Raw genomic sequence first — 16872 nt, 5'->3', positions numbered from 1 at the left:
TAGCCGGAAACGTAATATATTGATGATTTGTCACCTAGCGTAAAATGTTACGCTTTGGGAGTGAGAACGTGTTGAGATAATCGTGTCCAGATTGGGCAAGTCATTTACATGAAGTGAAAATAACAGGGGGCATAGAATTGAACCCTGAGGAACACCTTGCTTAGATTAACAACGGGCGATTTGCTCTACTTTATTTGCATGCATGGTTTTCTATCTGATAGATAAGACTGTATCCATTTAACGGTGTGATTACTAAAGTTAAATGTTGACAGTCTAGACAAGAGCTGAAGACAATTCACAGTGTCAAACGCACGCTTGAAATCAAGAACAATAGCCGCAACATAACTGCTCTTGTCTAAGTAAGATTTCATTCTCTCAACAAAAAACACAGACAGCCGTTTCAGTTGAATGAAGAGTGCAAAATTGCATTTGGTATTTGCATATGGTGCAAACTCGGATTGGAGTCAGATGTTCAATGACAGAATTAGCAACCCAGTTTTCTGCTATCTTTGAAAAGCTAGGGAGTATGCTAATAGGTCGATAATTAGGAGGGTCTTATTTATCACCCGATTTATTCCAGCGCCCCCCGTGTGTGGCAGCCTGTTACAGCAGCTCTGCTCATTCTCAGTTTCTTTCTTTCTTATCTTTTTCTTCTCGTAATTTTTATAACTAACGTATTAGTAATTAGACTCTGCAACCATGTTCTACCGTTTTGTGCTAGTTCTGGTCGTTTTTCTTAGTTTATTTCTACTTTTTTCACCCGTGTCTGGTGACCCAGAGCAGGGATCCTTTGTTTACAGTAAGGATCAGCTGTTAGCGCTGCGTCCCGCAGCGGTACTGCCAGCGGACAGACCCGACATTCCCAGCGAGCTGAGGAGGAAAAGACTGGGGTGTCGTGCTGGGAAGGAGCACCGTCGCCCGAGAAGGAGACGTTATCGACCATCTCTTCCTTCTGTAATTATTGGAAACGTAAGATCTTTTCCCAATAAGATGGATGAGCTCACGTTGCTAACCTGGTCACAGAGGGGGTACTGACAATGTAGCATCATGATGCTAACGGAGTCGTGGCTAACACCGCTAACTCCGGACACGAGCGTGACACTACCGGGATTTCAGATGCTGCGAGCGGACAGGACGAGAGAGAGCGGTAAGAGCAAAGGAGGGGGACTGACAGTGTTTGTGAACGACAGATGGTGTAACCCTGGGCACATCACTGTGAAAGAACAACTCTGCAGCAGAGACATTGAGCTGTTAGCCGTTAGCATGCGTCCGTACTACATGCCCCGGGAATTCTTGCATGTTATCACAATAACAGCGTATGTCCCCCCCTCGGCCAACGCGGATGCAGCCTGTGACACTCTCCACTCAGTGGTCAGCAGACTGCAAACACAATCTCCGAGAGCCCTTCTCATAATATCAGGGGATTTCAATCATGCCTCATTGGACTCCACACTGCCCACCTTCACCCAGTATGTGACCTGCCCAACCAGAGACAATAAAACACTGGACTTACTGTATGCCAATGCAGAAGAGGCATACAGTTCATCACCTCTCCCTCCACTGGGCAAATCTGACCACAACCTGGTGCACCTTGTCCCTGTGTATGAGCCCTTAGTGCGCAGGGAGCCACCAGCCACCCGCACAGTACAGAGATGGTCGGAGGAGAGCGAGGAGGCTCTTAAGGATTGTTTTGAGTCGACTGTGTGGGAGGTGATCTGTGACGACCACGGAGAGGACATCGACAGCCTTACTACATGCATTACTGACTATATTAATTTCTGTGTGGATAACACCGTACCTACCAGGACTGTACGGTGTTTCTCCAACAACAAACCTTGGATTACCCCAGAAATTAAAGCTGTCCTCAAGCAGAAGAGGAGGGCCTTCAAATCCAAAGACAAAGAGGAGTTGAAAAGGGTGCAGAGAGAGTTGAGGGGACTGATAAGGAATGGGAAGGAAAGCTACAGGCAAAAGATGGAGAACCAGCTTCAGCAAAACAACGTTGGTGAAGTCTGGAGAGGCCTCAGAACCATCTCAGACCACAAACATCAGAACTCTCTGCCTGGGAGGGATGTGAGGTGGGCAAATGAACTGAATCATTTCTTCAACAGATTTCGTTCAGCCATAAGGCAGTCTCCAACATCGGCTGCAGACTCACCCACCCCCACTGCTGCTGTTCCACCTCTGACACCTCAGACACTTCACACCTCCTCTATTCACCCTGCTCACTCCTCCCCACCCCCAACAACAGCATCCAATACACACTCAACACAAGGCTCCAGCCTGTCTCTCTCAACCACGGGGGCCCCACAGGGAACGGTTCTGGCTCCGTTCCTCTTCACCATCTACACTGCAGACTTCTCCCACAATTCCACCCAGTGCTTCCTGCAGAAGTTCTCTGATGACTCTGCAATAGTCGGCCTCATCACTGATGGGGACGACAAGGAGTACAGAGGACTGACCCAAGACTTTGTGGACTGGTGCCAGCTGAACTACCTCCAAATCAACGCCAGTAAAACCAAGGAGCTGGTGGTAGACTTCCGCAGGCACAAACATCCTCCACTGCAACCACTGAACATCCAAGGTATGGACATTGAGGCTGTGGACAGCTACAGGTACCTTGGTGTTCATCAGAACAACAGACTGGACTGGACTCATAACTCAGACGCCCTCTACAGGAAAGGGCAGAGCAGGCTGTACCTGCTGCGGAGACTCAGGTTGTTTGGAGTGGAGGGCCCACTCCTGAAGACCTTCTATGACTCTGTGGTGGCTTCTGCTAGTTTTTATGGTGTGGTCTGCTGGGACGGCAGCATCAAGGGTGGCTGCAGCTCAGGCGGTAGAGCGGGTCGTCTACTGATCAGAAGGTTGGTGGTTCAATTCCTGGCTTCCCCCAGGCTGCATGCCAAATATCCTTGGGCAAGATACTAACCCGAAATTGCTCTCCGATGCATTCATCGGAGTATGAATGTGTGTGAATGTCATTTAGAAAGCACCTAGGAAAAATGTGCTTGTGCGAATGGGTGAATGCACAAGTTGTGTAAAGCGCTTTGAGTGCTCAGAAGAGTAGAAAAGCGCTATATAAGAACCAGTCCATTTCTGCCGGTGACAGGAAGAGACTGAACAGGCTGATCCGAAGGGCCCTCTGGACCCAGTGGAGGTGGTGAGTGACAGGAGAATGGCGGCTAAACTGTCATCCCTGTTGGACAACATCTCCCACCCCATGCAGCAGACTGTGACAGCACTGAGCAGCTCCTTCAGTGGGAGACTGAGATTTCGCAGGTCTTTCCTCCCCACTGCTGTCAGACTCCACAATAAAGACTTTAACTGATCAAACACACACATCCACACATGTGCAATAACACGAAGTGCAATAATCTTTTCTGGTATCGTTGTATTTTTACTCAGTTGTATATAGCATTTGTATTCTATTTTTATCTTATTGTATATTTTATTCTATTTTATTCTACTGTATATAGTATTTTATTTTATTCTATTCTGTACAGTTGTGTACTGTATTTATTCTTATTGTATTCTAATTTTTGCTTCTTAACTTTTGCACTGTCCACTTCCTGCTGTGACAAAACAAATTCCCCACATGTGGAACTAATAAAGGTTATCTTATCTTATCTTATAAATTGGTGTAACTTGTTCCACCTTCCAACTCAGAGGAATGACTACGTGTGTGATTGATGGGTCACAGGCACCAAAAGACACGATTTATAATGCTTCAGGAAATTGGTATCAAATCCAAACTCATCCCTTGCTTAAGAACTTTTTAATTTAGAGATTATACTTTCTTCTTCATTTTCTGTAATTTTTTTGAATATTGAACTTTGAATCTTGAGAAGAAACATCCTTTTTGGTGTTGGTATTACCAATGTTTCAATCATTTCTAACTCCATGATGAAAAAATATTTTTTTAAAAAGTGACTTTTGTCTGCTGTGGATAGTTTGTCCTCTGCGTATCCAGTTTCCTCAGATTTGCAAAAAATGATGTGAAACATTTTTAGCTAACAGCTCTGTGAGAATCACCAAGTGTGTAAAACAATCAATGAGATCTTACTTGGGGTATTTTTCTAGCTTCAGTTAAAAATCATTCTAAAAGTTCATGTATTTTTGCAGGCTGTTAATAGAAAAAAAAACAACAAAAAAACGCAAAGGTACAATTAAAACATGGTTCAGTTTCTAAATTGTCTTCTATGTGTAGCTAGCATACAGTTCTTCCCTTGTTTGTGGTGGCTTTTTACACTATAATAATTCAGAGGTCATTAAGTGGCTTAAAATGCAAACAATAAATAAATTCTATAATATTTATTTTTATTATTCATTTTTCTGACATTAAGAATTGAGCAGCCATTTCATTTTTTGCCTTCTCACCATATACTAAAAATAAAAACAGCAAAATAAAAATAACAAGCAAAAAAAACTTTTAAAAAAGTGTTTGACTAAATCTCTAATCTGAAAACTACAATACTGACAACAGAAATGACTTCAAAGGCACCAAATACTAAAACAAAGATACTATGAGTTGACTTCAAACTAACCACAGAGGGACACTCAGGAATAGATTTGCAGTGTGGAGACGTGTTGGGCTTTTCCTATGTTGTTTTTGTCCAGAATTGATGACTCCGTGTGTCAGTTTCAAAGTTGTAGCTACAAGAAAAAAAAACAGCTTTCAGAGCCTTCAACCTCATTTTACAGTGTCTGTTACCCTGACTGGGTTAGACTCTACACCAGGGGTCCCGAATCCCAGTCCAGGTTTTAGATGTGTCCTTGATCCATCACAGCTGATTTAAATAGATAAATAACCATCTTGAAGTTCTCCAGAGGCCTGTTAATGAACTAATCATGTGATTCAGGTGTGTTGACCCAGGGTGAGATCTAAAACCTGCAGGGACACCAGCCCTCGTGGACTGGGATTGGGGACCCCTGCTCTACACAGAACTTAAATAGTGAATCTCTATCTCTCTCAGTGTTGGAACTAAAGAGATGATCTGCTGTTCCCTGTTGGAAACTTCTTAAAACTGCTTCTTAACTAAAACCATGCAACCTTTCCTGACCCTTGTTTTCAGGGTGGCATGTAATTAATCATGTGCATTTCCCACATAAACAAGTTTTCACAAAGCAGCAGCATGTGTCATGTATAATATGGGAGATACTGTTAGTGCTAATAATGTGCATCATTGTTTGAGCTGCTTGTTGCGCCACGTTTATGTCAACATCTCTCACAGTGAGTGGAATGTGAACTCCAAATTATTTAAAATATAGATGCTAAAGTAGATTCAAACTGGCTAAGAGTCAAGGCAATCGGGAAGGACTCAGGTGCAGACTGAGAGATACAATTAAACAGTCTTTTATTAATCCACACTGGGTGCACTAGATACACGTGGGGGAAAAAGTTCCAAGGGTCCACAGGGTCACGGATCAACAAGATCTTCACACATGCTCCACTCCTCTCGCTCTTCACAGGGTATCCCTCCCACACAAAACTCCATGCAATGAGCCATACTCACGCTCAGGGGTGAGGGTATGAGAGGGATCAGGGAAGTCTACATACAGAGACGAGAATTACTCCAAAGCAAACACAACAAATGTCAGCTTTCTGCAGAGCTGGGCAAACACTAACTTGAGTTACTCAATATTCCAGCGACATGTAGCCCGCACCCATGCCTTATGAAGAGCCAGCAAACAATAGTGAGGAATCACCGGTGATCAGCTGCAGGTGCGTGAGGCAAGGGCGGGACCTCAGTCTGAGCAGGCAGAGTGACAGGAGCAAGAGAGAGGAGAGAGAGACAAAACCAAAACATTTGTTGCCATGATGGGCTGACTAGGCAGGCACATGACACTAAGATTGAGGATCAGAAACTTGAACCTGGACTACCACACAGGTGTTTGCGTTTGTTACCCACGAGGTGGAAAATAGACCAACTGTACTGTGATGATTTATAGACCGTTACTAACTTTAACTTAATACAAATCAAAATAAAATCCATGTTAGCAAATGTGAAATGTTTGAAGGATTAAAACTAAACAGTTTCTGTAGCAGAAAAGTTTGACCTTCTTGGTTGATGCCGTAAAAACAGTTCCAGTGCGATCCCTAAAGTCTCTCCCTCTGTTCCTGTGGAGGCTTCGACATTATGTGCTCTTCTAAACTAAAGATAATCCATCACTACACTTCACTGCAGATACTAACTGGAAGTTCATGTTTCCAAGAAGGAAAGATTAAGAGACGCTGAAGCTCAGAGCTGTATTCCTTTCAGAATTCACTAAAATGGAACAAGGCAGGATTCATTTAAATTCAGTGAATAAAGCTCAAGTTACACCCAGCTGACTGAACATGAACTCTGTGACTCTGAGTCTGTGCAGCTCAAAAGTGATGCTGAGCAGTCACAGCACCCCTCAGCCAATCTCTGCTCAGTGTGCTTGGGTGGTTCTGCTGCCATGGAGATGATGAAGTCACTTCCTGTAAGCGGAAGATCAGAATTTTTTTAATAGAGGTTAAAGCAAGAGAGTCATGGGGAGGTAAACAATGAGGTCAGCAGTTTGAGTTTAACATTTAACATTTAACAAGACTGCAGAGAAAAGCGATGAACAGTGTGGTCATAGGTTTAGTTGTGTAACACACTGACGAGCAGGAAACTGCTTCTTTTTTCTTTTATATCTAGCTGTGTTTGACCTATGCAGGACCGGAAATGTGATTGCACCTCCATACTCGTTTACTACATGGCAAGTTAATGCCATAAAAAGTATGTATCTGAGTTTTAGCACAGACTACAATAACCTCAGTTTTGTCTGAATTTAGAAGCAGAGAATTAGGTCACCTCACCCAGTCCTCTGCCTCTACCTCTAACTCTGCATTACCACAATATGTGATTTTTGGATTTCAAAATCCTCCCATACAAGTTTTAAAAATGAGAGAACAAAAAGAAAAACAAAGTATTTTTGAAACACTTAAAAACAACCTGTGACATCCTGCAAAAGTTAGTTAAACTGACTCAACAATGACTTAGTGACAGATCGCAGGAAGAAGTGTAACAGCTGAAATCTGTAACAGCAGCTTCATTTTGGTGCCTCTAATGACAGCCAAAGGCAGAGAGCAGCCAATTAGAGCCAGATCACATCTTTGATTCCCAGGCACACAATAACAGTAAAGAGCTTATATTTTGTTTAATCTTTGTGATTTAAAAGTGAACACAGAACCAATGAGTCTGATTGTACCTGATTGATAAAAGCTTATCAAACAGACATTTAAGACTGCTTTCATAAAGTGCGCTGTGGTTAAGGAGGAGGATCAGTGATCCCTCTAGTTTCCACTGTCGGTTGCTTGGAGCAAAGCTCAGGAGGGTGAGCTGTGTGCTGTTTGATGATTTAACAGGAGTCCAGAGGGAACACAGAGCAGAACAACAGCTTTTATAATCACGTCTGTACAACAGAAACTAACGGTGGCTCAGATACTCCTCATATTCACATAAATTACTGAAGAGATATTTCAAGTCCCCTCTTCATTTGCTTCTGCACGTCCAGCTCAGGTTCACAGAGAGATGAAGTCTACCCCAGCTGCATTTCAAGTTATCCCAAATACAAATCTCTTTAGGATGTATTCCTCAAATACATTCACTTTACCATTGAAAAATGTGACTAATATAAAATAATCAACCTCCCATCCAAACAAAGAATCTATGAATTCAAGAAAAAATAAATGCAGAAGGATGAAGTGACGATTTTCACATTTAGTTTTTTATCGTTTTTGTGTTTTGCAGAAACGTTTCAATCATTTAGCATTTATTTCTTTTAAATTAACTTTTAAAAGTTCAAACTTCTGAACGTCATTTATACTAAAATAAATATTTATAGCAAGTACATGAATCAGTACTTAGTACTTTTCAGCGTACCCTCACAGACGAACCATCATTTCCACTCCGAAGTCAAAGCCGAGAATTTGCCGACTCTGTAACGTTGATCGAAATTTGGTTGGTAAAACGCATGGAGGCGACACCTCTCCTCATCTGCTTTCAGCCACAATGGAAACATTTACAGCCGCTTCATTGTACTGGGCCGTGCTCTGCGCCTGCGTCCTGATTTGCGCTGCCGAAGGTGAGCTCTGCGTTTCTTCACACTGTGAGCAACGATGCGAACAGCTCCACATCAGCACACTCAACACTGCACCAGAGTATCGCTGATGAACGCGAACCTTTTTCAAACTTTGGGTTTTCATGTTGGTTTGTTTGTTTTTTGTCTTAACGTAAAACGTAAAATGTCAGTTATGATTTAATTTTCACTTCTCAGTTGTATTATTTTTCATTTTCTGTAAAGTAATGCAAAAAAATCGGGTCAAAATGCGAACGGTTGTGCGTGATGTAAACGGCTCCACCAAGCCCTTCAACCCCAAATTGCGGATTTTTTCCCCGTTTAAAGGTGAAATTTAGTTTATGTACGGACACGAGTCAGTCCGTATATAAGACGAGTCAGATTTAAAAAGCGTCATCACTGGAAAAAAAAAGGGAAGGAAATTTGTCTCGAGAAAAAAAAAACCCCAAAGAAATAAACAAAAAAACAAAAGAAAATGTGCGATTCGTGTTTATGTCTGCGGTGTGAACCCACAGAAAGCCAAATATGAGTTGAATCTTATATGAAAAATGCAAAAGAGTTTTCAGCTTACTGTCAGAAGCTGAAGCCACCCACGCCAATGCTTAAAATAAGGCTTTCCTCAACGTTATTCGGGATTTCGTGACTTAATGTGGATGAAAAGGCATGAAGTAGACGGTTCTTCTGGATCACTGTTAGCAGGAATGAAACATCTTAAACCTGCGTCACTTTTCCGGGGCGTGCTGTGCGTCTGCGTCCTGGTTTGCGCTGATGAAAGTGAGCTCTGACATCAGCCGAGCCTCAGACCTGAACTTATACCTGACTGATCGAAACAAAGTAATATCTCTCAATAATGCTGAGGTAACTTAAAGAAGGCAGTCTGACTTTAAGGTTTTATTTATCACTTTTAAAGTCCTTCATGGTCTGGCTCCAGAATATTGTACCTGAGCTGCTGTTCCCTTAACAGCCACCGCGTCTATCCCCAGATCCTGCAGACAGAAACCTGTTCACTGTTCCCACCTCACGCGGAAAGACGCACAGCGATCGAACGTTTGCTCTTAGAGCTCAACTGTGCAACTTGTCTTCGTTTGCATCACTACTTCAGTCTCATCTTTATCGTAAGGCTTTTGTTTTATTTTATTTATTTTACATGTTGATCTTTTGTGTTTTTCTACACGTTTCATTCATTAAAACCTGATAGATTTTTATGTACATTTTATTATTTTTCATTATTTTTATTTTGATCATGAAGGTCTCTCTTTGAAATGCAATTTTTAATCTCAATGAGATTTTTTTTACCAGAAGGATTAAGAATGTTACACTTGAATCTTGTGTGACAAGTTGACATGTAAGCGGTTCCTCCTTGTTTGCTCCTCCAATAAGTACTCGACGACATCTTTATTACCATAACTGTTAGAGTGAATTGTTAAATGTTTGTCATTTTTATGTTTACCATTTGTACATTGTTTTAACTCTGATGAAAGAAATCCCACTGTCCTCCCCTCCAGATTCTCGAGGTTCTAGGTGGGGGGCTGTAGTCTTTTATTACAGACACATCCTTGTGCTTTTGATGTAAGCTTCCTGCGTTTAGACCTTTGGTCAGCAGGAGGTCTGACACACACACACACACACATTCTTACTTAGATACAGAAGTTCACACATATACATACAATGCCTTGTCTGGGCGTGGCTTTGTTCTGACGTGTTTTGTGTGAACTGTCTCTCAATAAAAGGCAGCAGGAGGAGGTCAGATCTGGAGGTCATTTTCGTGGTGGACACAGGCCTCCCTTGCGCAAATAATCGATCGATCGACTGTCTTGTTTTTTTCATGATGAATAAGTCTCTAGAATTAACGAGGCTTGTGGAAACACAGACCCAACAATAACCAGTAATTGAGATTGTCCCAAACGTCCACTGTGCATTAATGCACCACCATAATTGGCTCATAATTCCTACTTCTGATTGATTGGCTCTTTTCTAACAGCTGTATGAAAATCTCCCCAAATCTCCAGAAATATATCATAGAAATATCTGCTCTGTGTTGTTTCCTCTTTCAGACCAGAAAAACATCACAGCTGAGTCTGGACAGAACATCATTTTGCCATGTCGAGCTCCAAACAACAACATCATAGCTGTAGAGTGGAGCAGAGCTGACCTGGGGGATCAATATGTGCTTTTGTACCGGGACGGGCACTTTAACCAGCATCCATCTTTTAAGAACCGGGTGGATCTGCAGGACAGACAGATGAAGGATGGAGACGTGTCTGTGATTCTGAAGAATGTGACGATTAATGACACTGGAACATACGAGTGTCGTGTAAAGACAGGAAATAATCGCAGAAAAAGAGCAAATCTGAGTGGTGACCCCATCAGCATCATCCACTTGCATGTTGATCCTCCAGGTGAGTGAGTAGAGTTGAGTGTGTGTGTGATCAGAGGTGAAGCTGCTTCCTGGTTGTTGATGTTTGTTTCTAAAGATGTTGTTGATGAGACTTTGTAGAAAGCAGCTGGTCTGAGTGATGTGATCAGAGTGCAGTAGATAATGTCTGACAGCAGTTTGAAGAGGAAATGGATTCTGTTCTGTTCTTCACTCATCACCTACCTGACAGCTGACACCTCACACCTGTTTCTCAACTGCAGGTCAGACAGGAGGAGACACAGAGGACGGAGGGAAGGAGGATGGATCTGTTAGACTGAGAGTGGGTCTGGTAGTTTCTGCTGTTCTTTTTCTTATTGTTGTTGTTGTTGTTGTTGTTGTTTTGATTTACAGAAAATATTCTATGAACCGGAGAATGGTTGCCTCAGCGTCTCAGAGCTTCTTGCATGCTGAGCCAGAGACTCCGTCAAAATTAAAAACATCACTGGTGGAATTACTCCACACTTTACACGAAAATAATCATCTTTAACTTGTTGCAGCTCATTATTTGTCAGCATTCTGAATTTCTTGCTTGAAACCAAGCACACCCTTGTTTTTCTTGTGACATTACCAATAAGTTTGATGTGTCACATGGCCCTCTTCCTATTGAAAAAACAAAAGTTGTATCCAAGATGGCCGACTTCTAAATGGTCACCATGGTCACCGCCCATCTTGAGGAGTTTGCCCCCTCACATATACTAATGTGCCACAAACAGGACGTTAATATCACCAACCATTCCCATTTTATTACGGTGTATCCATATAAATAGCCCACCTTAACTCTTTTAGTTAGTTTAACTGAGACTTTTATTTTGATGTAGCTGACATTGTTTGTTAACAGCAGGTTTAACAAACATATCATATAATTAGGTTCAAAGAGTTGATTGTCAAACTCATATCAAACTCTAAATGGTTGGTTGAATGGTTAAAGAATCTTCTAAGTGTTGAGATCATGTTGAGACCACTATTGTCATAGGTGACAACATTGTGACAAGTATGTGTTCTTTGCTTTTCTGAAGGTCTTCATTGATTTAAAGAGAAATAAGAAAAACATGTGCATTTCATTTGAATATTCTAAACTTGCAATCTTTATAATGTCAATTTTTAATGTAACGTCTTCAGACACAAACATACTTGATTGTATGTTCTTAATGTTTCATATTAATGAGAGTCAAATAATAAAGCAGTCAGTTAAAAGATGATTTTTTGTTTGTTTGTTTGTTTTTTAAACAGAGTTACTTACAGCAGTGTCCTCACGTGGAGATCGATCACCCACCACAAACTTCAGATCACATTCACAAATCTGAGGGTCAGACAAGTGATGATTTTCAAAGGGGTGACATTTAAATCAGTTAGATGTCTCCCAGCCTGATTGTTTGTAAGACTTCTAGAGGAGCTTTATCAAGTAGGGAACTTGAACTTCAGAAAATCATGAAAGTTGATATTGAAGTAGAATGGTCTCCCCCAAAAGGTTTGATAACAGTGGCAGTGGTGGAAAACACATCCTCCTCACTTACTCCTCCTGCAGCGTCTGAAGTGCACCTTTAATGATCAGTTAAATCTTGGTTCACAATATCTGCTGTGAGTGTGAATCAGAGACACACTGTCAGGCCTTTAAATCAAAATGTTGTATATATGCAGCCACCAGGTGGAAGCACAGGACCTTCAACTTATCCAGTGTGAAATTATGGTGGAAAAAAATCACTTCTACAGCAAAAAAATCAGAGAGAAGCTATAAGCTGAATAAGGGAGATTTCATTCTGCAAAATTAATCTTGAAATCATTTTAAAAGATGGTATTTTGAAAATACGTATTTGCCTTATGGTGATTGGTGTATAAGTGTGAGTGAGTTGAGTGAGGGACATAAACCAGCAGTGGAAGTTCACTCTGTTTCAGTGTCTAAGGAGCTTGGAAAGAAAGCAGCTGGAGTTCTCTAAGTTTCTTGAAGATGTTTCACTTCTCATCCAAGAGGCTTCCTGAACTCCAAAAATCAAATGGTGAAGGTCCTAGTTATTCAAACTGTTGTGGGTCTGTCCCATAAGAGTTCATTGACCCACAATTGATCATGTGCCTCATCACATGAGACAAGGTTTGAAAAACAAACTGGGTAAATGCATTCCTTGACAGATGAACTATGTCTGAGTGACGAAAAAGCACCTTGACTGTGGGTGTTTGTGTGCGTCAGATCTGATGCAGGATTGCATATTTTCACTTTCAGGCACTCCCTACACTCCTCCTCTCAATCAGAATGAATGAGGAGAATGAATGTCGCAAGTGCACATAATTTACAAATGCTGTAACCCATTCACTTTCTTCCGCATATTAGAGATAGGCCCATGAAGCCTTGTGAAGCTTCTGAGACTTCTTTCTCATTGTACAAGTAAAAGATATGAAAGTTCCAAGCGTCAAAGACAGGCCCTACCAGTGAAATCTGGTGGTCAGCTGCAATTATAGCAGCCACAAACTTTCAAATGATTCACGCATCCAGCTGATTCCAATTCCAACACAAAAGGAATAGTTTTAATTAGTTTTAGTTAGTAGTTTATTAGTTCATTAGTTTTAGGCAGCTGTGTTTTCATTCTAAGAGTCAGTGCCCACAAATGAAAGTGTTACAGCATTTAGAAAGGTAAGTTTACGAAGTTTATTATTGCCACCAGGACCAGTAATAAAATTATTTTAAATAAAGCATGTAACTGTGTTAAAATAAATCTCATAGTTCACAGTTTTCCCAAAGATTCATTTATTTATCAAATTGCCATGCCAAAAAGCGATTTCCAGTATGGCCCATAACTTGTCAAACATATCTTTTGTGGAAGATATCAAGTCATTTGAACAATGTGTATATTTGCAGGTTTTGTCAGACTGAGAGCTGCAACACTTTCTCATCCCAGTGATGAACGGGCAGATGTCATGATCCTTCGTGCCTCCAAATTTATGTCAGCTGGGTTTTTGTTATGTTGTTCTCTCTTTCTCTCTCTTCCACTCCTCATTACAGGTTCCCGCATTTGACCTACGCACCTGCAAGTAACCCGTGTTCCTGCATTTTCCTGCCACTACTTAAGGCAACAGCTCTGTGCTACTCAACACTGGATTGGTGTACTACTCTAGTCAGTGTAGCCCTAGTTACAGATCCCGGTGCTCACATAAAGAGCCAAAATGTAACAGAACCAAGTCATATATGGATATTTCACTCAGCCAAAAGTCAAATTTACACACATAGTCAAGAACCCTTTGGAAACAAAAGTGGGAAGGTGAAATTATTGCTTAAGTATGATGTTAAACTTTGTGATGACATCTCATAATAAGCTAAAGTGTGACCTTTGTCTGAGTGTATGCTATTAATACTCTAAATGTGACTTTAAGTTTTGGTGATAAATTTCCTCAGGAGGAGCAGTGATGTCCAAAGTGTTCAAAATGTTAGGGAGAGCATTTAGCTGGTGACAGTTGTTGTCTGTTAGCTCTTTTTGTAAATTACACCACTTGTACTGGTATCTAGTATGCATGTTATTTGACTATAATGCTTTACAGGGGGGAGAAAAACCTTTTTTACTTGTTTCATTAATTAATTCTACTTCCTAAATAAAACATTTCTGAAGACATTTGTTTTTGCGACAAGGGTTGGAGCAGCAAACCTCAGCAACCCTACTCCCCACGGGCTTGTGTTGGGGTAACAATACTGTGATGGAACAAAAAATGCAAACGACTGCACATGCTTAGAAGAAAACAGAAGATGCACGCAATGTGTGTTTTAATGACATGATTCATATAATATTTTAAATGCATGTTGGCAATTAACCAATTGCTGTTAGTTTGTCACTTTTGCGACCGTTTTGCCATATCTTCCCAAAAACACATCTGTTGTGCTTTATGAACTTTCTTTTCCAACAGGAGGAAAAGAACACATTGTAAGAAAACAAAACAACAAGAATCACCAACAAAGCTAACAGACCACCTGTTAGTCCAATAAATCCTCCATCTCTTTCATCCTTGTTCCCAACGTCCATACCTCCATTCTCCTCATCTCTAAGTGCGGTGACCTCTTGTGGCTGACCTGCAGGTGAGAAACAGGTGTGAGGTGTCAGCTGTCAGGTAGGTGATGAGTGAAGAACAGAACAGAATCCATTTCCTCTTCAAACTGCTGTCAGACATTATCTACTGCACTCTGATCACATCACTCAGACCAGCTGCTTGATCACACACACTCAACTCTCCTCACTCACCTGGAGGAACAACTGTCAGCTTGATTTCATGCTTGATCTCAAAGGTAGAGCTGCTACTGTCTCTTGTGTTTTGTGCGATGATACGACACTCATACGTTCCAGTGTCTTTAATTGTGGTGTTGGACAAAATGATGGACATGTTCCCATTTTTCATCTGCGGATCTCTCAGTTCCACTCGATCTCTAAAAGTTAGATGCTGGAAGGTTTTATGAAGATGACCATCTCGGTAGAAGAAGACGTATCCATCCGACAACAGATCAAGTCTTTTCCACTCTAACAGGACAAGTTTGGCTTTTTTAGGACCCTGACACTCCAGCTGGGCATTCCTGTCTGCCTGCACATCTATCTCTTTTAAGCCTGAGCAAAAGACAGAATGAGGAAGTGGGACACACAGTCTTTGTGACGTTATAAATGCAGAAACAAGTAGAAAAACAGCACCTTTTTTTACAATCATATCATTATGACAGACAAGCTACACACAATCCTGTTAGATACACAAATACTGTTTAGAACATTTCTCTTTTTTCCTCATGAGTTTTTTGTTTTGAACGAACTAAAATCAACGTCCCCTTTTTGACTCACCTGTAGATGCCGAATTAAGAGACAAAATGAGAAGGACGGTGAGAGGATTCATCTATGACGGGTCGTGCAGACAGTGGAGTTGCTGCAACCTGACCTGAAGGAAGAAATGTATAAATTGAACAACAGCCTAGCTCACTGCTGAGAGCCTAGCTCATTCAGTTCATTCTGCTCGGTTTTATGAAACTCCCAGCATTACTGAGGAACAATAAGATGATCTAAATGTTTGGTGTGAGGACTGAGTTAAGATTATTAGGACAGAGCCAAACGTTTGGCAATAAAACAAGAAATTGAATTATTCTTCTTGTGAAATGAAACTCTTAAAAACATATACGACACAAGTTCAGCTGTAAAAATACTCCTGTTCATAACTGTCAGTCATAAAGTGACAATGAGCCTCTTCAGTCAATCAAGAGGCAGAGTTAGCATTTAATAAATCTGGCCCCTAAAATTCCACCGTTCATAATGAAGGATATTTTTCACAGGCTGTTCTCGTTGCATGACCTTACAAGACCTCCGGTTTAGAGACCTTTGGTCTTGCAGTTCATCTTCTGCACATTGCATTTTCAAAACATAAGGCAGCACATTTATAGGGATAGACTAGAGTAAGATAGTTCCAAACCTCAACGCACAACTCTTCTCTTTTCCTAAGTCCTTAGCAATTCTCGTATGCACTTTTCCTTGACCTCTATGGTGCTTGTATTGAGATCAATAAAAAGAGGTTAGGAACAGTGTTGGACAAGTTACTTTGAAAAGGTAATTAATTATAGGTACTAGTTACTTCTACAAAAAAGTAACTGAGTTAGTGAGTTACAAGATACTAAAAGTAATTAATTACTTGAAAAGTAACTATTGCGTTACTTAAAAAAAATCTTTAACCCTCTGGGGCCCAGGGTATAATTGGCCATTTTTAACTACTTTTGATTTGACCTCTACATTTCACCTTTAAAAACTATTTCCTTGCCTTGCTTGGTCTCATTCTTTTCAGCACAACCTCATGTGTCTGAATTTACGGTTATGTTTTTATTTTGACATACTGTATTAACACAATTGATCTAAAATCGGACAAAAAACATAAAATCCGAGTAGAAAAAGTTATATTTTTACTGTTTATCATGACTCTGGTTTTACATGGCCTATCAACACAATTTAAAAAACTGGTATACAGTGGGGCAAAAAAGTATTTAGTCAGCCACTGATTGTGCAAGTTCCCCCACTTAAAATGATGACAGAGGTCAGTAATTTGCACCAGAGGTACACTTCAACTGTGAGAGACAGAATGTGAAAAAAAAATCCATGAATCCACATGGTAGGATTTGTAAAGAATTTATTCGTAAATTAGGGTGGAAAATAAGTATTTGGTCACCTCAAACAAGGAAAATCTCTGGCTCTCACAGACCTTTAACGTCTTCTGTAAGACGCTTTTCTGTCCGCCACTCGTTACCTGTATGAATGGCACCTGTTTGAACTCATCATCTGTATAAAAGACACCTGTCCACAGCCGCAAACAGTCAGACTCCAAACTCCGCCATGGCCAAGACCAAAGAGCTTTCGAAGGACACCAGGAAAAGT

General features: G+C 40.9%; 2 protein-coding genes and 1 long non-coding RNA gene across 3 annotated transcripts; 2 read left to right on the top strand and 1 right to left on the bottom strand.

Annotated features, from left to right (window-relative positions):
- Nucleotides 1–1014: 1014 nt before the first annotated feature.
- On the top strand, nucleotides 1015–3690 carry LOC120736396. Its single transcript, XM_040036448.1, has 3 exons — nucleotides 1015–1095; nucleotides 1160–1917; nucleotides 3667–3690. Exons 2-3 carry the CDS (start codon nucleotides 1264–1266, stop codon nucleotides 3688–3690), a joined length of 678 nt encoding a protein of 225 aa, XP_039892382.1. The 5' UTR covers nucleotides 1015–1095; nucleotides 1160–1263.
- Nucleotides 3691–8856: 5166 nt separating this feature from the next.
- LOC120736392 lies at nucleotides 8857–11099 on the top strand. Its single transcript, XR_005696495.1, has 3 exons — nucleotides 8857–9203; nucleotides 10143–10487; nucleotides 10726–11099. It is a non-coding gene; the product is annotated as an uncharacterized LOC120736392 (long non-coding RNA).
- Nucleotides 11100–13216: 2117 nt separating this feature from the next.
- On the bottom strand, nucleotides 13217–16126 carry LOC120736391. Its single transcript, XM_040036445.1, has 3 exons — nucleotides 15304–16126; nucleotides 14722–15078; nucleotides 13217–14552 (listed from the first exon to the last, which is right to left on the bottom strand). Exons 1-3 carry the CDS (start codon nucleotides 15353–15355, stop codon nucleotides 14293–14295), a joined length of 669 nt encoding a protein of 222 aa, XP_039892379.1. The 5' UTR covers nucleotides 15356–16126; the 3' UTR covers nucleotides 13217–14292.
- Between the last annotated feature and the right edge of the window lie 746 nt (nucleotides 16127–16872).

The sequence above is a fragment of the Simochromis diagramma genome, unplaced genomic scaffold (assembly GCF_900408965.1).
Source record: "Simochromis diagramma unplaced genomic scaffold, fSimDia1.1 OVJJ01000619.1, whole genome shotgun sequence".
Lineage (NCBI taxonomy): Eukaryota > Metazoa > Chordata > Actinopteri > Cichliformes > Cichlidae > Simochromis > Simochromis diagramma.
Note: the sequence above shows the minus strand (reverse complement) of the source record. Positions and strands in the feature narration are given on the sequence as shown.

Coding starts and splice junctions, on each gene's coding strand:
- LOC120736396 (XM_040036448.1), top strand. CDS start 1,264: ATGCGTCCGTACTACATGCCCCGGGAATTCTTGCATGTTATCACAATA. Junction 1,918..3,666: donor ACAAAGAGGAGTTGAAAAGG/GTGCAGAGAGAG, acceptor CTTCCAACTCAG/AGGAATGACTACGTGTGTGA.
- LOC120736391 (XM_040036445.1), bottom strand. CDS start 15,355: ATGAATCCTCTCACCGTCCTTCTCATTTTGTCTCTTAATTCGGCATCT. Junction 15,079..15,303: donor TCTTAATTCGGCATCTACAG/GTGAGTCAAAAA, acceptor TCTTTTGCTCAG/GCTTAAAAGAGATAGATGTG. Junction 14,553..14,721: donor GCTGACAGTTGTTCCTCCAG/GTGAGTGAGGAG, acceptor TCTCACCTGCAG/GTCAGCCACAAGAGGTCACC.